The sequence below is a fragment of the Phycodurus eques genome, chromosome 4 (assembly GCF_024500275.1).
Source record: "Phycodurus eques isolate BA_2022a chromosome 4, UOR_Pequ_1.1, whole genome shotgun sequence".
NCBI classification, from domain to species: Eukaryota; Metazoa; Chordata; class Actinopteri; order Syngnathiformes; family Syngnathidae; genus Phycodurus; species Phycodurus eques.
Window position 1 is genome coordinate 18285833 of NC_084528.1, and position 27207 is coordinate 18313039.

General features: G+C 43.2%; 1 protein-coding gene across 1 annotated transcript; it reads left to right on the forward strand.

Annotated features, from left to right (window-relative positions):
• On the forward strand, positions 1 to 26730 carry g6fl (g6f-like). The gene is made up of 10 exons (XM_061675636.1): positions 1 to 89; positions 199 to 534; positions 2138 to 2404; positions 2662 to 2697; positions 3759 to 4085; positions 17073 to 17321; positions 23350 to 23481; positions 23650 to 23723; positions 23894 to 23920; positions 26169 to 26730. Exons 1-10 carry the CDS (start codon positions 17 to 19, stop codon positions 26214 to 26216), a joined length of 1569 nt encoding a protein of 522 aa, XP_061531620.1. The 5' UTR covers positions 1 to 16; the 3' UTR covers positions 26217 to 26730.
• Positions 26731 to 27207: the final 477 nt, after the last annotated feature.

The following is a 27207-nucleotide window of genomic DNA, read 5'->3' on the forward strand; positions in this document are numbered from 1 at the left end:
TTGCCTCAAATGTGCAATGGAGTGTGTTTTCATCACCTTTCTTCTCATTCCCTCCATGTTTCTGCGTTCCTATTGTGTCGACGCCACAGGTAGTGAAGGTTTTCCGAGAAATTCTGTGAATGTTGTGATGTTAACTGTCGGACCGCATATCTCAGTTGGAGAAATTGTGGGGTGTTACCTGACACTGGCTGTTCGCAGGCAACTGGCATGAAATTGTGGTGGAAAGAGAGCACCGAGCCACCACCTTGGAGTGCATCCATACAGAAATGAGGGCCGGCGTGAACGTCAACTGGAAGGCCAAGCCCCTCGGTGCGCGCGACTGGAAACTTGTGCTATCGGCCAGTGAGCTCCAGGAATTCTCTGGCAGTGTCTCTAAGCCTTCTATGCGCCTGGCTGACAACAACTACCGACACACGGGCAATTTCTCACTGCTTCTTCAACCTGCCATTCAGGATGCAGGCCTCTACGTGTGCTTGATAGAGCAGCTACAGAACAAAATCAAGGAGAAGATCATCCTTTTAGCCATCATCACTGGTAGGATAATACTATGCAATCTTTACAAAGTAACGTATTGTAATGAGGTCTAGAGCGGAGAAATGCAAGGACTGGATCATAAGATTTATTTTATTTTTTTAATGAAAATCACCTTTCCAATTTCAACGGTATTTTTTTTCCCCCTTTAGCCAATCGATAAAGTAATGACATTATTCAAAATTGTTGAATAATAATATTGACATTCTCTCCAGTGTCACATGCCATCTACTAGGCTCCAACTCTTAAAGGCACATGCAAGTACACAGTCCCGATAATACGTATATATGTTTTTCTTTACATTTTATGCTTGCATTTGTGTGTGTTCATATACATGACAGTGTGTTTAAAAAGTGTTTTTTAATAAGTCTGTCTCTTACTAGGTTTAAATTTCTAAAAAATAAACAATGTATACCAAATCTTAGCTTCATAAATACAAGACAGCAGAGTAATGTATTTATTTATTTTAAACTCAGAAGTACTGTATATTGGATAGGCTCCAGCTCACCTGCAAGCCTGAAGATGATAAATGTATAGAAAATGAATGGATGAACAAATGGATGGAAGTATATTAAAGTCGCAGTCATACCCTCTTATTTTATAATTCTGGGTGACTCAAATTGAAATTGCCAGTAATTATTGAATGAAATAAATGTCACAATAATTGTCAATACCTGTATTTTAAAATATTCATTTAAAAGTGAAAGCAAATGATATTGATTTTAAATAATAACTGATATATTTTACAGCTATATTATAGAAATTTTACTTTTTGACAATCTGTTCTTGCACCGAAAGAACGACACTGTGCTCTCTCCTCTTCTGTCCGTGACGCCGCCTCATCATAAATGCTTCGTAATCTGTGTTGTGGTTTAACCTGAGGGCTTTCACAACTTTGTTGTGTTGCCACAACTCTTTATTGTTTTTTCCACAAACATCACATGATGGTGTTTCCTCACTTGGATTCTCTGTGCCCAGCCATAAGTCATTACATTATTATTAAGATTTTTATTTTTTATTTGTGTGGGCAGTTGACAGTTGTGTGTCAGCGTGGATGAGTGGTGGGTGGGGATTGATTTTAAAGCACTTTGAGTTGCATGTCATTGTATGAAAAGGGCTCTATAAAAGAAGTTTGATTAATTGATTGATTGAAACCGCATCTTAGGTATTTGGAGCTGAAATAGCTCCACACGACTCCTCCTTATGCACTGGCATAATGCCATTGTACAGAATCAGACTGAGTGACTGACTGTCTGACTGAGCAGCGTGGCATGCCACTGTGCTTATGCATTATCCACTCAAGCCAAACTAAAAAGTCATTTCCACGGACCGCGGATTCTATAGACAAGACCTCAAACGTTGAGATACTTTCCACTGTATTCCTGTTAATGATATACTTTACATTACTGCTGGAATGACTCAAATTTCAAAAGAGAAAATCGATTTTAGAGCAAAAAGATCGGGTATCAGAGGTATCGATATTTCAGTATTGATCCGCACAACACTATCGCGGGTAGGTCTGGAACTGTACGGCAATATTCATTTGCAATAATTCCTCCTTATTTGCTGCAACGGGAGAAAGTTCTTTCTGGTTCCCTCTCTTTAGTCACCAGCATCCCAGCATCACCTATCCCTCAGAGCAGCACCCTGCGTCTGATTGCCAAGGTCACTCCACAGTTTGCCTGTGACTGGATCTCCTGGCACTCTCCGGACGGCGCCTCCTTAAAGACCGTGTTGAAGCCCATCGCGGGATTCGTGACCAAACTTCCTCAGGTCACGTACAGCGATGCCGGCTCCTACGAGTGCATGGTTCATCCACCGGGGAGCAAGAACGACACCGTGTTCACATTTGCCGTGAACATCATCGTTGATGGTGAGGAGAGAAACCAAACATGACGGCGGTGAAGATGATAAGTGAGCCTGAAAGCCCATCATGGGCATTATTTATTAAAGACTCCTCTGGCTATATTGCTCTTCAGTGTATTTATTTTATGGAGCAAATTTTAAGATTCCAAACTTCACTGTAGATCTACACAGAAAAGTCTGCCACTCCTGTGGGTATTACTCTCGCTGTATGTATTATTTATTATTTGGCTAACACCCTCCTGCCTTTTTCCTCCCTCTCCGCAGCTGTCAGCCAGGCCAAATTCACCAGGGTGCAGCACAGTGAGTGACGCCTACAGGAAGTCTTGTGTCAGCATTTGGCTAATCAGACCGAGCAGAACACAATAGGACATAATCCCTATTGTTGTGAGGATGTTTTAGCCCATCTGAACGCCCATTTGTGCTTCGTCTGTCCTCCGTGTACACTGGAACCTCTAGGTTTGAACACAATCGGTTACGGAACGTTGTTCGAAGGCCACTTGTTTGGATTTTGAATGAAACTTTCCCATGGGAAATTATGGAAATAATACAAGGTGTCCTCAGTTTAAGATGGGGTTCCCGTTTTACAGCGGCAACATAACCTGAATTTGTACGTAGTCCATCACTAACCTACGCTAATGTATTGATAAAATCCTAATTACAGTTATGGACCACCTGTAAAGACATGTTTGAAGAGCATTTTAACTTTGTGAACTGTAGGTATGTTATTAACATGTTTAAAATACCTGTATAACAAAATAGACAAATTAGACTAAATAATTTGTGACCAAAACCTTGCCCCTTTTGTAGAAAAATGCCCATATGTTAGTCTTATTAGTAGAAATACGATGTTTAAAAAGGCCATTTTCCGAATTTTCAATGACGACCTCCGCTCAAGCCATTTCATTTTCCAGGTCAAACTTAGAGCAAGCGCACCGTCAGAATTAATTCAAACTTCAACTTTGGTCAAATCCTATGACCATGTGCAGAAAATCTCATCTGAATGAAGAATGTCAAAGACGAAGTGGTAAAGGGATTTCCCAACAATGTAATCTGAAATGAACAAAGATTACCCTGCGCGAAACAATGAAAAAAAACACGATTTTAACGGATCTCTGCTAAATTTACGTGCCCAAAGTCTGTCACCGAAAATTGGAAAGAAAATGGTGGCCGTTTTTCTAGGATTTAGTAACATACCTTTTAACTGGCATTCACGGTGTGAAAATAGATTAAACGGTAAGATTATTTGAATTTCAACACATGTATGATTCCAAACATTTATGTAAAAGACATCAGCTTAATTAAAGGATAATGCAAGGACATTGTCATCTGATCAAATGCATCAACAATTGTAAACCCCGCAGGTCCACCCATCTTCACGGCCACTCAGGCCAGGACGGCCTTCCTCCTGACCTGTCCCAGTGTCCGAGGGGACTGCGCCTTCCTCTATTGGCAAGGCCCCAAATTGAACCAGAGCAAGCTGGTGTACGGACACGATTGTTGGAGGGGCAAGACTTTGAGCACCGCCGAAGGCTTCAAGCTCCAGCTGGCTGGCACACCCTACAATGCCGACACCGGCAGCTTTTCCTTCATCCACAGACCGGGCCTCAAAGACGGCGGCCTCTACATCTGTGACGTGATGGTCAACGACCATGTTTTCAGCCAGAGAACCCTGCTGAGTGTCTTGAAAGGTACGCATCACAGTCAGGAACAGGAATGGGAGACATGGAGCAGGTGTAAATTAAGAAACATTTTAAAAAGTCAGGGGTTGGTTTCCATGGAGCAAGTGCTGTCACTTTAATGACAACCTTTTACAGTGGTGCTTTTTATAGACAGAAAAAAGACTCTTCTATTTCAATTCTTAAATACAAATATAGTTAATACTGCGTTTGGCTGGCAACCAGTTCAGGGTGTACCCCGCCTCTCGCCCCAAGATGGTTGGGGTGGGCTGCAGCCTGGCCGCGACCCTCGTGAGGATAAGCGGTACAGAAAATGGATGGATGGATGGATGGATGGATGGAAATATAATTAATATTGTAACTAGGTTGGCTGAGAGAAGACAATGACATAATTCATGGGGCTCTTTTGTTTGTGCTCCATTGGTCAATAGAACGCTTTAGAAAATTCAACCCTTCAAGCCAGTTTCACTTAAGAACATGTAATTTGGATGGCATGTATATCATGATTCGGACTTCAAAAAGCTCTCAAGAACCCATGCCTGACAACACACAGGAAGTCTGCAACTTTGATTTAAACCATCGACTGTATATTGTGGCCATTTTCTAGGGGTCCTTCATCAGAATCAGAATCAGAATAGTATTTCAAAAACAATTGACCGTTGCAGTCGGAGTTTGCCCTTTTTGGGGGCAGCACCAAACCAGTGTGTAATGGATATACACAGGACATTCATTTTGGTATTCATGTCTATCTTGATTCGACGGACAAAAACGTCTTAGAATCCATGCCCGACAGCACACAGGAAGTCTGCAATTAAGGTTATTTTCTCGGAGACCTTCAATGACGGACCTGTCCTTGAGATTTTGTACGATTGCTACCAAAGTTTAAGCACGCCAACATTAAATTTGGCATTCGTGTCTATCATGAGTAGGCCCACCAAAAAGTCAAGAACCCATGCCCGACAACTCACAGAAAGTCTGCAATTCTGGTTTAAATTGAGGTCATTTTCCAGCGCTCCTTCAATAACGGACTTGTCCTAGAGGTTTTGTAAGACTGCTACCAAATTTGAACCCCGTCTATGTTGTATTTTGGTATTCATGTCAATTATGAGTCGACCGACAATTTTTGTCAAGCCGCGGTGATAGCCGAATAAAGGATCCTAATAGAACAAAATTTTTATTTGTTATTCAAAACACAAAGAGCATGAAATATGTGCGTGGTAAGATATTGAGGAAACAAAAAAAATAATAAAAAACGCCGACAAAAAGACGTAATTGAAAAGATAAAAAAAAAAATCTAAACTATAACCTAGGTAGGTGGACGGAGTCATGATGAAAAGAAAGAAAGAATAACAAGACTATCGAACAACAGAATCAATTCTACACAAAGAACGAATAAACACATGGGAAACACTGAGGTACTTATGGTAACAGATAGCCAGAAACCTCAACAAGTACCGCAGAGATAACAAGAAATAATAGGAATACAGTATACAGCGGCAATTACTACACAAAGTGACAATGACAGTGGGCGTGGTAATCCAACATCTCCATTACCGAATTTATGCGTTAAACACATAGATTGCAAATCCGGGAGGTCCGACGCAGGAGGCTCCACCCGCCAATGCTCACTGCAAAAACAACAATAATAACAACAACAACAACAAAAACAAAGTCACAGGAACAGAACTAGATAGAAATTTGCATTTAACTGTCGATATTAGGGTCCTTCAACCCAAAATGGTCTACTTCCTGTTCAATTTCAGGCGTGGGTCCTTGAGACTTTTTTGTGCTTTGTGGTATGATAGACATCTCCAACCAATATCCTGTTGCTAGATGATACTGGTGTCAGGGGCTAATTTCTTCTAACTTTCCGGGGTAAGCTTCTGAGTGTCTATTGGACGGGTATTGATCAGAACGTACAACGATACACATGCTTGCAGAAATTGGTGAGTTTACGGGAATGGTGAGATTAAAAAAAAGGTGGTTCGTAAACCAGAAGAATTTGGAGGGAAAACAAAATGCAGCGATTCCAAGAGGACCTTTGCATCTCCTGGTGCTACTGCTCGGGCCCCAATGATGTCAGGCTACCACAGTTGGCTCCACTGGTCTGATCAGCATCAGTCTTTCAAGAGTGAAAGATGATTGATGCAAGTGGGGGTGGTGGCACAAATCTCCAAGTCCCCCGCTTAGGTGTTGAGCTGGGTTGAGATCCAATGAGTGTGAAGGTCACATTTCATGACTCATTTCCGTGCTCCGCTGGGAAGCAGTGCCGGAATGAAAGCTTGCGTGTGTTCATTATGTTTCAAGCAATCCCGTTTCATCCAATTTTTCCCCCCTGTTGTTTGTTGCTTGTCTAAAGCTTGTTCAGTAGAATGGTCTGACATTTTGGACCTCATTACGTCCTCGCTGAGAGTTTGATGAGGGGATTTAGTCACCTTTAGAGGGAGAATTCTAACTTCATATTCTATACGCCAAGTAGTTGTTATCCTCCCAAACCTCTGATACTTTTTTCCCCAATAAAAAGCAAGGGCTCGCTGGCTCGGCCCCCCCCCTTGCAGATGAGGTGGGGGGGCACCAGTTGACTAACATGCATGTGATATGGTAATCATTCACTAATACGTTCCATAGACACGCTATAGGCTTGAATTGCTTATGCTGGGATAACTAACAATAACAACAGCAATAAGGTTATATTAAGATATCAACACGCAGGTTTTAGACACTATAAATGCATCCCACCGCGCCACTCATCAGCAGCACTGCCTTGCTCATTTCCCACACCCAGTCCTGCCCTGCCCTTTTCTGTCCTCTTTTATCTTGTCCTGTTGGTTAGTTGTTGCATGTCCTCACCGGGTAATGCTAGTTCTATTCCATTATTATTATGTGAGGAGAATGGACCAGAGAAGAGGAAGAAACATGACAACTAAGACGAATTATAACCCCGACATTTTGGACCCTCCAAGGCGATTTAGGTCAGCAAGTATGCTAAAACGATTACTGACACAAAGGCCAAGACACAGTCAGTAGGAGGCAAAATCAGGCAGTTCATTACGAGCAGGGTTCGGCACACAGGTAGTCAATCCAATAAGGCAACAGTATCCAAAAAGACGTGAGGCAGGGACAAGGTGCAAAAACAAGCAAGGTCAAAACAACAGATACCAATGCTGAATACGAAGACTAAAAGAGTGAAAACCCAGTGCTTAAATATGATTACTAACGATACCAAATTAGAAACACCTGAAGTGACACGTGGCAAAGGAAACAAAACTAGAGATAATACAAACTGAACGTGACTCATCAAAATAAAACCAGAAGTACTAAACAACCCAGAAAGTGCCAAGTGACAATAACTTAACTACAAAAGCAGTGGCCACCCTTGACCAAACAATGGAGACAGACGTGACATATGCGAGCATTCTGGGTACCCACTTGAGAACAGAGTAATAACATAATTATGGCGAATATAAAGAATTAAACCGTTTTTTTTTAAACTGGTCACTTTTAATATGACAGTTGATTAACTGTACTGTATATTACAGCACACAGCAGACCCTGCGATATGACTATTGCGCACACATACATAGCGATGACGATGCTCAAAGAAAATATAGTGCAGCCCTAGTAGGGAGTAAAACTACAAAGCTGTGAAGAAAAGAAATACTCAAGTAAAGTACAGGTACCTGAAAAAATCTACGTTAGTAAAGTAACAAAGCATTTGTCCTTTGTTACCTTGCCATCGCGAACAACAACAAATTTCAACAGCTCTGACAAGAGCAGAACTCAGTGTGCCATCAAAATGAATTTGAAGCTTTTTGTATTTCAAAGGCCAAATTATTATTGCCGCTTTAAGCACTGCACCTCTCCGCTCTGCTGCAAATGGAGCGGTTGCTCGGCAACATCAGCACAGCACCTGGTCGGAGTGAGTGGGTAGCAAAAATAAAATGAAATAAAAGCAGAACATGTTGCTTTCTCATTCTGTTTGAACACTCTCATGTGAAATAAAAAAAGTTTTACATGACGAGCTCTTCAAGTTGTTTTTGGCACCGTTCCTGTCGAGCTGTGTTTCCCTCCAATTTCGGGTTTTACGCTGGGCCCGAGACAACCGGCTTGCTCATTATTGCACAGAAATGACGTTGAAAAGATTTTTTTTTCCTCCCCCACTCGTAACTCCTGGAAGGAAATTGAATAGGAATATAATCGCAAGTGCTGAAGTATTTCATTAAGAGGAAGCAGGTAGAAAAAATAAGGACTGCAGGAAGTGTCGAAGCGTGTTTCAGCGATATTTGCTATATTCATACACCTTGTTAGTAGCATGAACTGTAAGAGTGAGAAAACCCACAGGTATGCTTAGACACTCTCATATTGAAAAGCACATTAAACCCGAGAAACAATTGTGTGTGGCACATCACTTCCAAGGGACAGCTAAATCGAGCGGGATAATATCAGATTTTGTGTTTTCGGGACATGGCGACAACTACAAGCTCCACTGGTGCATTTTACATCCACCCAAAAAAAAACAAAAAAACAAGAGTAAAGTTACGAACTGTAACTAACTGTACTCTCATTTGATGTTCAATATCAGTATGACTTGTCCTATACTGAGTTATTTTTAGTTTTTTTTTTTCAAGAAAATAAAGTAGTCATCTGATGACAATATGGTCCTTTTTTAGGTAAAAGTTATGTTTCTAAGTAACGTTATGAGAATGAGGTGAGTTTTTTTTTTTCAAGAATAAAAAGTTGTTTTATTCCAAGATATTATTCATATAAAATTATTCACATAACCTTTTCCTGTAAAACGGGACTTTATTCTCGATTCTACACTGACTAGGTTTACTTAGCTTTTTCTCAAAAGACGACACCTTGTTTACTTGAGAAAATAGGCCTTCTTTTACTGGAAAAAAATTTGAGTTCATTCTCAAAAATTACTATTTTTTTCTAAACAAAATACAGTAGCGCCTTGAGATACGAGCCTAATCTATTCCTTCACCATGCTAGTAACTCAAAACACTTGTATCTCAAAACATTTTGTCCCATTGTAACATGAATGAATGAAACTGAAGAAGAGGAAACACTTCTGGTTTTGTGCCAATGTTTCCCGAATGTTCCGGAAAGTTGCCGGAACCGAGAGTCTTGTAAAAATGCCGATGTTCTCAAAAAACGACTTGCTCTTTGAACAAACCACTTTTATACATAAAACAAAGACATTTTGGTTTTCGTTTACGGTTTCTTCCGTGTTCGTCAGTATTGGGTGCCAGTTTGATGGGTTACATTCTATTCCACATCACAATTCTCAACATCATGACTCGGGTGATGTCGGTCTTACTCACACACATGAAGAGTTTTGGTCGTAAATATTGAACACATTCATTATTTAAGATTGTCGGCTCCATGCTGGTGTCTTGTGGTCTGTGCTGTGCTCTTGGTGCAGACGGCTCCCTGACGTGATGTTTCCCACTTGGTTTGGCTGTGCCCAGCAATAGGTCATTACATTATTAGATTATTATTTATTTTATTTTTAACTGCGCATGAGTATGCACGCATGTATGTATCTAAGTGGATGAGTGGCGGGAGGGGATTGATTTTAACTATGTAAAGCACTTTGCAATGCATGTCATTGTATGAAAAGTGCTCTACAAATATTGTAATTTGATTTGATTTGATCTCCCAGCTTAACTGCGCAGGCCTTAAGCACATGGAGGATAGGACTTTATTGACGTTATTCTTGTAAGATTTCTACCTTTTTTCTTTGAAACAGTCCGATTTAATTCTTGAAAGATTACAACATCCATCCATCCATCCATTTTCTGAGCCGCTTCTCCTCACTAGGGTTTCGGGCGTGCTGGAGCCTATCCCAGCTGTCATCGGGCAGGAGGCGGGGTACACCCTGAACTGGTTGCCAGCCAATCGCAGGGCACATACAAACAAACAACCATTCGCACTCACAGTCACACCTACGGGCAACTTAGAGTCTCCAATTCATGCATCTTTTTGGGATGTGGGAGAAAACCGGAGTGCCCGGGGAAAACCCACGCAGGCACGGGGAGAACATGCAAACTCCACACAGGCGGTGTTTTTTTTACATTATTCTTATAAGACTACTACTATTTTTTTACTTTGAAAAATATCCAACTTTATTCTTGTAAGATTAAAAAACTTTACAACAGCATCAACAAGCAGACTATTTTTGTAGAATTACTACGTTTTGGCTCTAAATTATTTTTTTTTCTGTAAACATTCTGACTTTGTTCCTTAAATTATGTAACTTTTCGGTAAAAGAAAAAAATGATTCAACTTTATTGTTGGAAGATTCCTACTTTTTAAAAATTAGCACTTATTAAAAGAAAAAAAGGCTTTTTTTTTTTTTTTTTTTAAATACGACAGTACTTCATTTCTTGAAAAATTAAGACTAGTACAATTTTTTTTGCTCTATTTAATGTGGCCCTAATCTCTTTATTTCCATGAATTGGCCTTATTTCACGCTTTACAACAACCACACAATAGGATCTCTTCACAAGCGTAAACAGAAAAACCAAAGGCATAAATCCCTGTAATGGCGACCATGGAAGAGTTTACTAATCACAGTCCCTCGCGGCATTCATCACAGCTGCCCAGACATGACGAGCCGATCAGTCACTGTCACAAACTTGCAGCCCCTCCATACACACGCACACACACACACACACACACACACAGACGCACACACCCACACAGCAATCATGTGACGCATATATTTTTAACCCACCTCATTATGAGTATCATTGTGTATGATTATACCTGTCGGCCTCCCACGGAAGCTTTAGGTGTCCCACGCTGATCACACTAATCAAGGCTGAAATGTATGTGTTTTTATGTGGTGCAGCAGGGGGGTCTGCGGAGCTTGATTACACCCAGATGGATTCTCATCTCACTTTGATGAGACACTAAGCATCAGTCACAGTCAAGTGATGCATTTGCAGCAAATCACTTTAATGAATATATATTATTGTGACCTCTCCATGGATTGTGCTCAATGGCGTAGTTTTTTTTTTGGGGGGGGGGGGGGGGAGCCGTTCCCTTTATTCCATTACTCCTTATCTGTCCTTGGCCTTTTCTGCAATCATGCCAGCCATAAAGTCACTTTCTCCTCCAGCCTCTTTAGTCCCTCTTCCGCATCTGACATTCTCAGCGACTCATCTCGTCTACCGATTTCCATTCATTTATTCATCCGTTTATCCGTCCATTTTATACACCAGCGTTCCCCAACCCTTTTTCGGACTGTGGACTGGTTTCACAGAAAGCGATAATGTGCTGCCCTGAGATATGAGTAACCCAACTTTCGAGATACAAGCTGATTTTTTGCTATGATTTAAGAGCAAAAATTTGCGATAGGAGCGCTAGGTGGTGGGACTGAACTCAACTCACTTTACAACAAGCAGCAGTTTGGCAGACAGTGAACAATTCTTCAACTTAACAGTAAACTTCAACTGGGTTTGAACTAAACATAAAATAAATAGAATTACAAATTGTGTATTAAAAACAACCACATAACCTTTCTTAAAGTCTCCTAGTTTAATGAAAATACCGTGTTGCAGTGTTATAACCCTTTATGCAATGGAAATTTGAAAATATAAATAGTGGAGCAACACATTTAAACAGTAAAAGTATTGGCCCACTACTCAAATTATTATATTTTTGCATAGTTTCCCCACTTTGATGTTTAAGATCATCAAACAAATGTAAATATCAGGCAAGTATAACCCGTGCAGCCACGCAACGAAGGGCTGATTCGCCCGTACTGTCTGGCCGTATGGAAACCTTACACTCCCTCACGCAACAAGCATCCCTCCTTTCTTCGAAATTGCAATCCGACCACCCTCCCGTAAGTATTCCTTCCGAGCCCGTACAAAGAGCCTCATGTTCCTCCGCCCAAGCCCTACTCTGGGGACTTAGGTGCATGCAGCCAATTCCTCCTAAATTGCTCCCTAGTTTTCAATATACAACCATTAAGTTATCCCACCGAACAATCCAAGGTCGCTTTTGTCATTAATCTCCTCGGCGGAAAAGCAGCGAAATGGGCAACTGCGTTATGTCATAACTCTCCCCCAGTACTCACATCATTTAACTCCATTTAACTCCATTTAACTCCTTTTCCACCAAACTAAAGAAGGTCTTTGATCACCCCGTTCAGGGTAGGGAAGCCATTTGCCGCCTCCTTACCTTCACTCTGGGCTAGATCCGTTGCCTCCTGCTAGTTCTAGGATTATTCTGCTAGTTCTAGGATTATTCTGTTGAATTCCAAATACTTGCGGGTGAATGCGGGTGGGATGACGCCGCGCTAAGGGGAATTTTTCTTAATGGTCTTTCAGAGCAGCTGAAGGAGGAGCTCGCTGATCGGGCCGAGCCCTCCTCCCTCGAGGATCTCATTTTGCTTTCCATTCACCTTGACAACTGGTTATGGGACAGAGCACGAGATAGGCGGGTTAGAGCGCGTAAAATTACTTCCATCGTGGGCACTGCACCGTCAGCACCTCACTCGCCTTCTGCACTTCCGACTGCCCCGTCGTCCCCCATTACTGCACCAGATGAGCCCATGCAACTAGGTAACACAAGACTCGACCCCCAGGAACGTCAGTGTCGATTCACCCAGCGACTGTGTATTTATTGCGGAAATCAGGCCACTTCCTTGCCACATGCCCCTTGCGACCAAAAGACCAGGCTCACCACGACCTGAGAGCGCAGTTGTGAGCCAAGCCACCATTTCCCCAAGCTCTCCCTCCCGCATGACCGTTCCCGCTTGCATTCTCTGTCCCATTCACAACACACCCATAGTTGCCCTTATAGATTCTGGTGCAGACAACAACTTCATTGACGAAGGATTGGCATATCAGCTCCAACTCCCTCTCCAACCACTCCCATCACCGAAGAAAGTCACAGCCCTGGATGGGCGAGTCATCTCCCCTGTCATCGACCAAACAGTTCCATTTACTCTGCTTATTTCTGGTAATCACCGTGAGGACATTCTTCTTTTGTCATCCCTTCCCCTGAGACCCCATTAGTCCTTGGGATTCCCTGGCTCAAGAAGCATAACCCCGCCATAGACTGGACTCACCTATCAATCAGTGGATGGAGCCCTCACTGCCATTTGAACTGCCTGCTTTCTGCCAGGCCGCCTTCCAGTAAACGTCCACCACCTGCCACACCAGTCGACCTCTCCTGGGTGCCTGAGGAATATCATGATCTCTCTCCTGTTTTCAGTAAAGATCTGGCCATTCTTAAGACCATTTTCATCAATGCTCCCATCCTACGACACCCCAAGCCTTCCCTCCAGTTTGTGGTGGAGGTTGACGCCTCGGACACTGGGGCAGGGGCCGTTCTCTCGCAGCAGGACCCCGCTTCCCAAAAACTTCATCCCTGTGATTTCTTTTCCCCTCATCTATCCCCTGCTGAATGGAACTACGACATTTGCAACCGAGAGCTGCTGATTCACCGTTTATCATCTGGACTGATCACAAGAACCTTGCCTACCTCCATTCCGCCAAACGCCTTAAGCCCCGACAAGCTCGTTGGGCCCACATCTTGAGCCGATTTAATTTCAGCCTCTCCTTCCGTCCTGGATCCCGCAACAGCAAACCTGACGCCCTGCAGAACCAGAACCCATCCTCCCGTCCTCATGCTTCGTTGGAGCAGCCACTTGGAAAAATGAACAGGTGGTTAAAGTGGCTCAAAAGACTCAGCCGGATCCCAAGACCAGACCTCCGAACCGACTGTTCAGACCTAATTCCGCAAACTCTGACGTCCTTCAGTGGGCCCACAACTCCAAGCTCACCTGTCGTCCCGGCATCACCCGCACCATCCATTTCATCCAGCAACACCGCTGGTGGCCCAGGCTAGTCAAAGACACCCAGAATTCGTCCAAGCCTGCTCTGTCTGTGCCTGAGGGAAGACTTCACACCTGCCCCCAGCTGGTCTGCTGCGTCCCTATCCCGAGCCGTCCTTGGTCCCACATTGCCTTGGACTTCGTTATTGGCCTACCCCCTTCTGAAGGTAACTATAATTTTTACTATTATCAATCATTTTTCCAAAGACGTCCATTACATACCCCCTCCCAAACTCCCCTCTGCCTTTGAAACTGCTAACCTCCTTGTTCAACATGTCTTCAAACTCCACAGAATCCCCATCAATATTGTCTCGGACCGAGGTCCTCAGTTCTCCTCCCTTGTCTGGAAGGGGTTCTGTAAAGTGATGGGCGCAGTAACCAACTTGTCTTCAGGATACCATCCACAGACCAACGGCCAGACGGAGCGAGCAAATCAGTCCCTGGAATCGGCTCTTTGCTGTGTTGCCGCACACAACCCCACGTCCTGGAACTCATTCCTCCCATGGATTGAATACGCCCACAACTCCCTCACCAGCTCCGCTGGCCTGCTACGGTTTCCAACCGCCATTATTCAGGGAACAGAAGCAGGCGGTGGCGGTTCCTGTGGTAAGGGATCACCTTAAGAGGGTCCAGGCCGTATGGAAAGACGTAAGGGCAGCCTTAACCCGGTCCGCAGAGAGAAACAAACGGCTTGCAGACTTTTGTAGCCCTTCTATGCCTGAGTACAAGGTGGGTCAGTCCGTTTGGCTTTCCTCCCGTGACCTCCCACTCCAGATGGAATCCCGCAAACTCACTCCGCGCTTTATTGGTCCATTCCCGATCACGAAAATCATCAATCCCACGTCAACTGAAACTTCCGCAATATCTGAAAATTCATCCAACGTTCCGTGTGTCACTACTCAAGCCTGTCTCCACCTGTGCTCTTAGACCTCCAGGCGTACCCCTCCTCCCCCCTGCGTTATCGACAACCATCCGGCCTTCACAGTTTCACGCATCCTTGATGTGAGGCCCAGGGGGAGGGGTTACCAGTTTCTGGTAGACTGGGAGGGGTATGGTCCGGAGGAATGCTCCTGGATTTCCCACAAGCTGATCCTTGACGACTCCCTCATTACGGACTTTTATGCAGCTCACCCGGGGAAAGGATGCCATTGTCATGAGCTGTGGCCCGCAGTTCTTTTGTTGGAGCTTTGGTGGCGCTTTGCGCCCCTGTCTCTCTCCCTTCCGCTCTCTCTTCCCAGTTATCAGAACCACCTCGGCCGCACACCTGTCATCAATCAGCCTTCATCATCACCTGCATAAAAGCATGCCAGATCCCGGAAACTCTCGCCAGAGTATTAACGTTCTCCCGTGGTACACCGGCTCTCTAACCAACATGTAAGCTACGCCAGTCCTCGCTATCCTTCTGACCTCCGTGTTTTTCTCTGTCTCGACAACCTGTCCTCTTTAATAAAGCTTTCACCACAAACCTCTCAGCCTCCCCTTGCTTCTGGCTCCAGTTAAAATTGTATCGTGGCAGTCATTGCTGTATGCTTTTATAAAGTATGCTATTATAGACTGCTATTTTTCTTATTACAGTAAAAAGACATTACATTCTTGTTGGGGTTTTTTGGGAGGCTGGAACGGATTACAGTAAGAGTATTTCCATTCATTGATAAGGAAAGATGATTTGAGAAGTGTTTTTAGCTCCAAACGTAGTAACAGAAAGATTTAAACTCATATTTCAAGGCACCACTTAATTTTGACGGACCAGCATAGTAGAGATTGAACCGATAATTCAACTAGGTGACAAGTCGATTTTACTGCTCTGTATCGACGTTTAAAGCTTGATGTCGACGAATCGGTAATCACGCGAACTTTCAGTGAACTTTCGACTCGCCCGTCAGCTACTATTGCTATACTATAACAGCTCTAACGCTCTGTGGAGCAGCGAAATCGCCGGCCAACTAGGCGACACAGTCTGCATACGTTCCCTTGGGTCCGAGAATAAAATAAGATTGTTGTGGGTAAGAATAGCCATTAGCCTCGCTAGCTTCGGCCATTCCGATCGCCGCTAGTCTTAAAAGATTCATACCAGAAGTGTAAAGTGAAGCTATATCTTCATCGCCAAAATGTAAAAAAAAAAAAAATGACAGTCTATCCTCAAATACAATAAAAGTGCAAGTGAACTAGAAACAGTGAAACAGAGAAATGCTTAATTTTTGGGAGCATGGCTACAATGTTACGCTTCACATCACGCAAAAATGAGACTGACTGTCTCGGTGAAGAGAAAAAAAATGGGTGGGGCTCCCACTAAATACAACGATATTCAGCGTAATGAATAATCGTTTTAATCGTTTGTTTTTATTTGTTTCTTTGTTGCCTAAGCCTTAACATTAAACTGGTCTGTGGCGCACACAGGGTTGGGGACTGCTGTGTTGAAAAATGATAAATTACCACATCTTTTAAACAGCTTCAATTCGACAATCATCATATTATAATTGACTATGTAAAGTTCAACCCCGAGGGCATAGAAAAGAAAAAAACCAATTAGTAGAAATATAGCTGGCTCTGGCGGCACGGTGAGCGACTGGTTAGACCGTCTGCCTCACAATTCTGAGGACCGGGGTTCAAATCCCGGCCCCGCCTGTGTGGAGTTTGTATGTTCTCCCCGTGCCTGCGTGGGTTTTCTCCGGGCACTCCGGTTTCCTCCCACATCCCAAAAACATGCATGGTTTACCCTTTTTATAATGTAAGAGACCCATAATGTAATAACTAGCCAATAACATATTAAAAGTCCTGAACCTATACTGTAATAAGTTTTAGCCAATACTATAATAACTTATTATGTTATTGGCTGATTATTACATTACTGGCCTGATAAAAATAAATAAATAAATTCCATCCAAATGTAATAACTGTGCCCATAATGTACCAGGCTCCACCTCGTAAAGGCACATGCATGTACATAGACACAATATACATGTTTTTGAAAGCTCAGAGTACCTGGTGATAATCCACGCAGGCACGGGGAAAACTTGCACACTCGAGGTCCAAACCCAGAACCTTTTGACTGTGAGACAGACGTGCCAACCACTAGTTTATTGTGCTGCCCGCCTCTTGTTCAATTCCACCTTTGCCTTTTTCTCTCCTTTGCGGCCATGCAGTGATGGGTCGGCGTGCGGATTCCAAGCTTCAGCTGGAGTGCCTGTACAGCGAGGTTTCCCAGGTCCGAGATGCCACGTGGGAATTCCAGAATAAGAGTCAGCGACTCTGGATGACGAGCAGCGGGCCCGGCAGCGTCACAACCGCTCTGACGTTGCCCGTCACCTCAGATAGGGCCGGCAACTACACGTGCACCTTACAGCTAAAAAACGGCCAGACTATCAGCGCCACGTACGCCGTCAAGCAACAAGGTATAATTTTTCAGTTCTTTTTAAGATTTCTTATTAAGTTAAAAGGAAAATTGTAGTGTCAACCATAAACTTTTCTGTGGACTTTTGTGATTTTTGTTTGTGTGACTTTGGCTTTTTTGAGATGCCCCCACAAAATGGTATCGTTGATGGCTGGAAGGAAAAATATGATGTTGACTATAATACTTTCTGTGACTTTTTGTGATTTTTCTTTGGCTTTTTTTTACTTCTACTTTTTGTATTCTTTCGTTGATCAGTTGATCGGCTTTTCGGTGATGCCACCAACCGCCCAAGCGTATCACTGGTGGCTTAGAGGAAAAATGTGGTGTTGACCATTGTACTTTCTGTGTTTTTTTGTGATCTTTTTGTGATTGTTCTTTGTTTATTATGTATTATACTGTTCACTCAGCATTCTAAAAATGGAAAAGTGCATTGACAACTGGGGTCCTCCTTTCCGACATGCGAGGGCGTTACAGAAAGTTCACTGTAAAAACCCTTGAAAAACAGCGATATACAGTAGTAGGGGCATGAAGGATGAACTGCGTTATAGCAGCGGAATACTGTGCAACAATTTCTTCTATATATGAACAAATAAATTGCCCTTAGGTGTGAATGTGAGTGTGAATTGTTGTTTGTTTATATGTGCCCTGCGATTTCCTGGCGACCGGTTCACTGTGTACCCTGTGTCTTGCCCGAAGATGGCTGGGATAGGCTCCAGCACGCCCGCGACCCTTGTGAGGATAAAGTGGTACAGAAGATGGATGGATGGATGGATGAACAAGTCAGACAAGTATCCTGGAATAGAATGAAACGGGATCTCCCTTGGCACATGCGCCACACCTCTACAAGGTTTTAAGGAAAACTAAATAACTAACAGTGATCAAAACAGCTTCCCAGGATTCTCATTTTCTATCCCCGCTAACGCGCCCTTTTTCCCATAAAAATCTCAAATATTCAAAACGCTTAACGTCCTCTTTCATGAGACATAAAGGTCAGCGTTTTTCTTATCACGCTTGCCTTAGCTGATACACGAATATTAGGAGACAAAACAGGAGGACACATCCTCCAACAATAACTAAATAATTCAGGCTTATTGTGTTGGTGGTGGAGAGCAGAAGGATGTGACAGGTAAACGGATCCCGCCTGGTGGAGATAAGTCCAATGCATCACTTGGACCACAGGGCCCAGGGCTCATCATAATGCACGGCGCCACTACTGCAGCTATGGGAGTAATGGACACTCACAGAGTGCGATGAAGACGAGGAAGCGCAATGCTTAGTCTTTTCGGAAGGGAGACATCCAGAGATGGAGGGCGGGATAACGGTGAGATTTTTATGGCTTTTATGGGAATTTTTTTTTTTTTTTATTACATCCGCCAAAAGGATTTTGTTTGTTTGTTAGGAGGATAAGGCGAAAACTTCTTGTAGATACAGTGGATGTTAAAAACCTTCACACCTGTGTTTAAAGGTCACATTTTTGTGATATAAAAAGGTGAGACCAAGATAAATCATTTCAAGGCTGTTTTGCACCATTAATGTAATGTGACATATAACCTGTACAACTCAGTTGAAAACATTATTTTCAAGAGGGGAAGTAAAAATAAACATCTTCCATCCATTTTCTTCCGTTTATCCAAGGTCGGGTCGCGGGGGCAGTAGCTTTCGCAGGAAAGCCCAGATTTCTCTCTCCCTAGCCACTTCATCCAGCTCTTCCGGGGAGATCCCAAGGCATTCTCGGGCCAGCCGGGAGACATAGTCTCTCCAGCGTGTCGTGGGTCGTCCCCGGGGTCTCCTCCCGGTGGGACATGCCAGGAACGTCTCACCAGGGAGGCGTCCAGGAGGCATCCTAATCAGATGCCCGAACCACCTCATCTGGCTCCTCTCAATGTGCAGGAGCAGCGGCTCTACTCTGAGCCCCTTCCAGAGCCCCTTCTCTGAGCTTTTTAACCACCTCAGTGACCTCAACCCCAGAGACAGGAGAGGCCCCCTCAGAGACGCCAGACTCTGCTTCCTCGTGGGGAAGAATGTTGGTGGAATTGTGGAGGTCTTCGAAGTATTCTCCCCACCGACTCAGAATGTCCCGAGTCGAGGTCAGCATTGCCCCATCCCCACTATACACAGTGTTGATGGTGCACTGCTTCCCCCTCCTGAGACGAATTTCCTTGAAGCCGTCTGGAAGTCGTTCTCTATGGCCTCACCGTACACCACCCATGTCCACCGCTTGGCCAGCCGGTACCCATCAGCTGCCTCAGGAGTCCCACAGGCCAAAAAGGCCCGATAGGACTCCTTCTTCAGCTTGACGGCATCCGTCACCATTGGTCTACACCACGGGTTCGGGGATGCAGCCACGACAGGCACCAACTACCTTACGGCCACAGCTCCGGTCGGCCGCCTCGGCAATGGAGGCGTGGAACATGGTCCATAGGACCTGTTTGCCATGGGTGACCCTGCCAGGGGCATAAACGCCAGACAACTTCGCGCCTAGGATCATTGGGACACACAAACCCGTCCACCACGATAAGGTGACAGCTGAAGGAGGGGTCACTATAGATGTTAATTATTAAATTAATAATAATAATATATGCAGATCAATGCAAATGTGATTTGTTAGTCCATATTAGCTGTAACAAATTTTGCTCTGACCAACCAATCAGATAATGGAAAAATGCTGACATCATCAACTACAAGTGAGGTGGGCCTGTGAGGATGAATTTTAAATCTGATTGGAAGCAGAACAGTCCCATTGCTAATAGAGTTTGAGTTACATGGGCCTGTACTACTGATTCTGAAAGGCCTGGGCGGATTACATTGACCTGGCAACAAACAGAGAGTGAAATGTAATTGGTCAAAAAAACATGTACCAGAGCCAAGTGACACTAGGAAACGAAGAGAATAGACTGTTAGAAATAAATTGAGCAAATGTATCGGAACAATAGAATTTAGGTTCTGACTGTAGGCCAGTGCTTTTGAGTGTTTCGACCAGCATAGAAATTCGAAGTGTGAATGTGAGTATGAAGGGTTATTTGTCTTTCTGTGTCCTGCCAGGCGGCACGGTGGACGACTGGTTAGAGCGTCAGCCTCACAGTTCTGAGGACCCGGGTTCAATCCCCGCGGGGCCCCGCCTGTGTGGAGTTTGCATGTTCTCCCCGTGCCTGCGTGGGTTTTCTCCGGGCACTCCGATTTCCTCCCACATCCCAAAAACATGCATTAATTGGAGACTCTAAATTGCCCGTAGGTGTGAATGTGAGTGCGGATGGTTGTTTGTTTCTATGTACCCTGCGATTGGCTGGCAACCAGTTCAGGGTGTACCCCGCCTCCTGCCCGATGACAGCTGGGATAGGCTCCAGCACGCCCGCGACCCGTGTGAGGAGAAGCGGCTCAGAAAATGGATGGATGGATGGATGGATGGATGTGTCCTGCCGACCAGGCCAGGGTTTACGTTGCCTCTCGCCCTAAATCAGCTGTGGAAACTGGATGTCGGTTGGAATCAAAATTGTACAACCGCAGTACAAGGGCTTTCAATGTTGCAGTTAATCCTCTAAATAAAATAATGGTATTCTTGTTGCAGAAAACAACACTTTTTTTTCAACAGCATTATAGATTATGTTTTTCCTGCAACTGTTGTTTTTTTAATCCATGTGCATAATTTCCCTTGGAAACCATATGGTTTAAGTTTGTGTGAAGTAGAACTTCTTTTGGTGTGCCACCCACCTCATTTGCACGATATAACTCCCCCCCCCCCCACCCCACTCCCACCCCTAACCCCCATCCCGCCGCCTCCTCATTTGAGATGGAAACAGTGAGATGAAGTGTCGATGGAGGTAAAGAAAAGATGAGAAGATGAGGGGGTAAAGAGAGAGAAACAGATAAAGCCTTTATGCTTGACTTCACTCTGCACTTACTAACCATAATTCATGTGTAAAATCTGGCATGGGGAACAGTGCGGGTCACCACCACATTCCATTAGCAACGCCCCGGCACATACTCGCCCATCAATTAGAGCTCACGCGGCACACGTGATGACTGATGGCTTTGAGGGGCGGCTAATGGCCGTGACACCGAAGGCGAAGGTGGCGCAGGCGGGTCACTTCTTCTACAAACAAAATCTGTCAGAAGCCCTTGAGTGGGCCACACTTGTGCCAAGTAACTGACCTGCTGCATGAATTACGTATTCATGACCTTAATTATGTATAAATTGTATTGAAGTATATATAGTATATATATATATATATATATATATATATATATATATATCCATCCATCCATCCATTTTCTGTTCCGCTTCTCCTCACTAGGACGTGCTGGAGCCTATCCCAGCTATCTTCGGGCGAGAGGCGGGGTACGCCCTGAACTGGTCGCCAGCCAATCGCAGGGCACATAGAAACAAACAACCATTCGCACTCACATTCACACCTACGGGCAATTTAGAGTCTTCAATCAAACTACATGCATTTTTTTGGGATGTGGGAGGAAACCGGAGTGCCCGGAGAAAACCCACGCAGGCACGGGGAGAACATGCAAACTCCACACAGGCGGGACCGGGGATCGAACCCCGGTCCTCAGAACTGTGAGGCAATGTACGACTGGTTAGAGCGTTCTAACCAGTCGTACATTGTTTCAATATACATACATATATATAAAAATCCAGAGGTAGAAATAGTAATAAAATATTTCTCATGTAAAAGTTTAAGTTTAACTTCAGTTTAATTCATTCCGTTTCAGCCTGTCAGCTGTGTTTTTCATTATATGTTAGCATTAATTTAGTCGGGATATTCTTAAGGCAAAAATTATTTTTTTTTAAATACACAAATGTATAATTCTCTTTGTTTTATGTTTCATTTGATAGTACATCTCTACTGGGAGTGGCATTAAGCAACTTGAAACCTATTTTTTAAATAGGTCTTTGCTATCTGCCAAACTACTGCTGGGTGTGAAGTGAGTTATGTCAAGTTCTCTGGCATCGTATAGCTCTTTTATCTCCAGTTTGTGCTCACTAGTCAAAGCAAAAAATTGGCCAAACGACAGCTCATATCTCAAGAAGCTCATAAGTCAGGTCACTCATACAGTATCTCAACACATTACTGTATTTCATAACTTCCCATTAAAGCTGTAATATGTACCTGTAAGTTCTGTCGCCCCCGAGGCTGGAATTCAGTCTTACAACAACATAAACTGTCGCTCGATATGACGAAGGAGGATCCTTGTTTGTATGCGATGATTCTGCAACATTCAACAACATTTTTGTTCTGTTTTGAAGGACAGCCAGTGGGGAAAAAAAGATGGATTCCTCAGAAGTCGCGGCAGATGACATTTATTGTTTTATTTATCATCAAAGCATGTCTGCATTTGTGATGAAGATATCAGACAGAAATATCCCAGGCAGTACAATGCAGACAGATTGAGTCAATCCCTATTATTGCTGCTTTCGTGCATGCATTGTTCGATGCATATATTTAACATCATACACTTTGTTGGGCGGCTAAGGGTCCTCAAAAAGAGGTTTTGTTCGTTCATGGCTATTATTACTATTGTTTTTTTTTTTACACAGTAATTATTATTATTATTATTATTATTATTATATTAGTATGATTGTTTTCTGCTACAGAAATGCAAAATACTATGTTTAGTGGTGCGGCAGTTACATACTGCAGGTTTAACTGGAGTAAAGGGAAGGCCTGGCTAAAGTTTGCCGTGATGCTAACTCTTTGATAGTGTTGATTATTTATGTTGACATCTCCAAGAGTGTATGTGGGTGTTTTTCTGTGTGTGTGTGTGTGTGTGTGTGTGTGTGTATGTCAGATCCATGTCTGACAGCACTTTTTTCCTCCAGTGCGCCCACTGTGCGCGTGACTGACAGCTGCATGATGAAAATACATGTAACGTGCCTGGAGGGCGGATGGGGACTCAGGGTCTTTTATATAGAGTTCAAAAATGCTCGTCTCACACTACATCCCCGCCCCTTTGTGATTTGCAGAGGAACTTGTCAACTCCAAGAAATTGAAGTTTTTCTCTCATTTTTCTTTCACTGGCAGTGAGCGTCCCTACACCCTCGCCGCACTCTTCTTTCCACCACCTCCTTCTTCTGGTTTTATTACTTCTGGTGCCCCTGGTTGCCGCCAGCATGGCTGTGTTGTTATGGCGACAGAAGCGCATCTCCCTGCGAGGTGAAGCTATTGCCATTTTTTTTTTTTTTTCCTGTGACGGATGCGGCCCGGAACATCCTCTGGGGTTGTAATGAATCTGACCCTATCTCCTCCTATGTGCGTGTGTTTGTGTGCGTGTGTGTGTGTGTGTGTGTGTGTGTGTGTGTGCATGCGTGTGTATGTGTACAGGTATTGAGCAGTCTTTGTCCGTCCATTCAGGCGAGACGGAGAACATCTACGAGAATCCCGAAGATGTCAGACAGGTGATAAAAGTTAGGCATTTTCCCACCTGATGAATTGTCCTCTCGTCTCTTTTTTTTTCTTATTGCCTCGCCTCCATTTTTTTTATTTATTCCTTTTTTCCTATACTAGATACTTCCCAGCCTCCCTCGCTTGTTGCTCATTAAAGTTGTTTTGCTCTACTCTCCGACAGGCTCTTCCGCCAGGTTCGGTCTATATGGTAAGTTATGATATATGGCGGGGAATACATTCAAGACCCACCCGTAATAGGTGAAAATCTGCAATATAGAGCTACCAGCCTTATTTCAAGGTATCGGGTACTCATGAAGGCAGCCGATACCAGCCACCGACTTAAGGCAAAATAAATTAAAATCTGACATCAAGTAAGTCCTCCTCCAGAGGTGGGAGCAAGTCACATATGTCCAAGTCACACGCAAGTGTCAAAGTCATAACCTTCAAAAAAATCAAGCAAGTCAAAAGTCGAGTCGCCACTAAATTTCAAGCACGTCGAGTCAAGTCATTACTCGGTTTAAGCAAGTTGCAAATCAAAGTCGTAAAATCTTGCTCCAGTCCAAACATATACTGGAGTGGTAAGAAAATGTTTTCACAAATCACAGCACTAAAAAAAATATTCAAACCTTAGAAAGATTAAATGAACAGCAACTGAGATTATGATTGATTGAATTTATTGCACTGAATTTCTTTAAAGTTGTATTTCAAACTCAATTTAACTCAACTTTATTTCTGAACAAACTATGCTGTTTACTTTGTTGTGATAGCCTTGTAACTCCTACGGTTCTTAAGAGAACACCATTAAACGAAAGCTATATATAAAAACCATTTTCATAACTTTTTTCACCTTTAATTTGACATATAAACTGTACAACTCATTTAGGGAAAAAAATTGAAATCTTTTCATGATAAGTAAAAACAAACAGAGATAATGTGGTTGCTTATGTGTGGACATACTCTCATAACGAGGGATGTGGCTATGTTCAGAATGAATCTCATTTAGAAGACTCTGGGCAATTGGCATGATTAAAGGTTTTGTTTCATATAATGTGCTCTCAATTTTAAAAACATAGTGCAGAAAGCTTCATTACAGAGCCGACACAACAGATGACATTTTAATGGTGACATTTTGAGAAACCCATTTAGTAATATGAAAATTATATTCACATCTAGCTACTCCCCATTTGTACTATATCTACTAATGGTGGAACACATTTTTGTCAATGACTTTTTTTTTTTTTTTTTTTTTTTTTTTTTAAATCACCATGATCGTAATGCAATGTGGTCCGATGCAGCAGACGTATAACGCACCTAGCATCTTCTAGTGTCAACTCTTTCGTTATGCCCCCAAACGTCTCCACGCTTTTTTTTTTTTTTTTTTTTTAAATCTCCACAACTGACCGCTAGCAACACCGCTTCACTTCATCTGCCTTCAGTGCTTGGCATTATATTTTAGGCGTTACTTTCTGCTCTAGAGTGCTTACCTGATTAGTAAATGAGAGAGAGAGAAATAATAAGAATTAAAAAAAAAAGGTTTTGCATGCCTATGAACCGAAACGAAAGGTTCCGACAATTATCATAAACCATCCCAGCCCTAGTCACGTTACTTAGCTTTACTAAAACGTCCACAACAACCTTTTTACTTTTAATTGTCCCAAAACAGCCTATGAAACGTAATGCTTGACCAGCTAGCGAAACTGTTAGCTTACCTGTCTTTGTGAGTTTTGTAGTGACGGACAAAGTTTGACGTGGTTGTTGTTTTGTCATTAATGTGCAAGTTGCAAACCATGCAGGTTACCATCATCTTTTTACTTCATCGACAACATAATCATTTAATCCAAATTTTATTATCTTTTGAGCTCCTTCCATCATTGCTCATGCAGGTGTCTACGTCAAACTGGCGAGTGCGCAACAATGCAGACTGTGTGGCCAGTTTGGCATGAATGACCCCCCCCCCCCAAAAAAAAACGTTTCTTTTTTTAAAACGGGATGACTTGTCAAGTCATGTAGTTCAAGTCAAAGTCAAGTCTCTTGGCTTCCAAGTCTAAAGTCTTTCTTAAGAATTTGGCAAGCAAGTCGCAAGTCATAAAACTGGCAACCCGAGTCAACTCGAGTCAAGTCCTTTGACTCAAGTCCCCCTATCTCTGTCCTCCTCACCAGTGGCACTATACTGCAGTGGTTTGAAGCCTGAACTGGTTGCCAGCCAATCGCAGTGAAAATCTATATTTAAAAAATAAATAAATAAATAAACAGTTGTGGATTCAGCTTTAAGTGCATTTCAGTTTGTACTTTTATGCTTTGACTTACAATCAAATGAAGTACCTTTTGTACACAAGTATCTGTACTTCTACTTAAGTAGCGTGTGAGTACTTTGCCACTTCTGCCTAAAACATTGTCGCTACAGTTAATCAAAGTTTTTATAATGGCATCCCTTCCCCACGTTTTTTGTCTTCCAGGATTTAAAGCCAAGACAAGATGATGTCTACAAGGAACTGGAGTGCTAAGCACACAGAAGCATTACATCACCTGTGTGTGTGTGTGTGTGTGTGTGTGTGTCTGGGTGTGTGTGTGTGTGTCTGGGTGTCTTTGTATGTTGTATGAGCGTGTGTGGCGGCTTCCTGGCATTTTCTTTACACAGCCTGCACATCACTGCGACACCGTGGCACGACATCGCGTCACGCGCTGACAGGCAACGCTCCGCCGCCTGTGTTGTTGTTTGAGTTGCGTGGGCTGTCTCAACGTGTGTGTTTGTGTGTGTTGAAAGATGAATAATACCCTTTGTGTGTGTGTGTGTGTTGAGTGAGTCTTTTTAATGCCAGAAGTGATCACTTACATGCACGTATCGACCTCATGTTGCTGTCACAGCTCGCCTGTGTGCTGCAGCGGGGGGCTTTTATGAGGAGCACAGCAATTGGATGTATAATTGGCTCTTGAATAGACTTGGAAATGGCACTCAAGTGTGAAAATGGTCTCAAGAAGGATGCTTATTTGTTTGTATGTCATTAAGGAAATAAAAAAATGCAGTGTTAAAAGAGTGGTTCATTTAAGCAGGATATATTATATACTGGATGTTAACTGGATGTTTTTCCACTATTTGAAATAGTTCCCATGTCTAAACATATGTTTGTATGTATGTGACACCTTTTTTTTTGTGTCAAAATACCCTAAGGATCAAGAATTCCACAAGACCTTCCACTTTTTTAGGGGCTCGCCCACTCTAATTGTGGTACAACCCCAACTTAAGTTTTTAGAGTGACAAGACGTCGCTTGGTTGATGTTTTCTTTGTGTTGAGAGACAAATTTTGAGTTACGAGTGAGCTTTAGATATAACGCCACTCGAGTGAAGTGAAAAAAATGGAGCAATTTCGGCACTGTAATGCCCTCGCATGTGGCAAGGAGAAATTTCAGCCGTTTATTGAACTAAAAGTCAAACATACAAATACAAAATGAGAACACTCACAAGAAGCTGCTGCTGTAGGCCACAACTCATGCCCA

Excerpts from the sequence above, each read along its gene's own strand:
- g6fl (XM_061675636.1), top strand. The coding sequence starts at position 17 with ATGGAGTGTGTTTTCATCACCTTTCTTCTCATTCCCTCCATGTTTCTG. Across the intron at positions 90-198 it reads CTATTGTGTCGACGCCACAG|GCAACTGGCATGAAATTGTG; the intron begins GTAGTGAAGGTT and ends GGCTGTTCGCAG. Across the intron at positions 4,086-17,072 it reads CCTGCTGAGTGTCTTGAAAG|TGATGGGTCGGCGTGCGGAT; the intron begins GTACGCATCACA and ends GCGGCCATGCAG.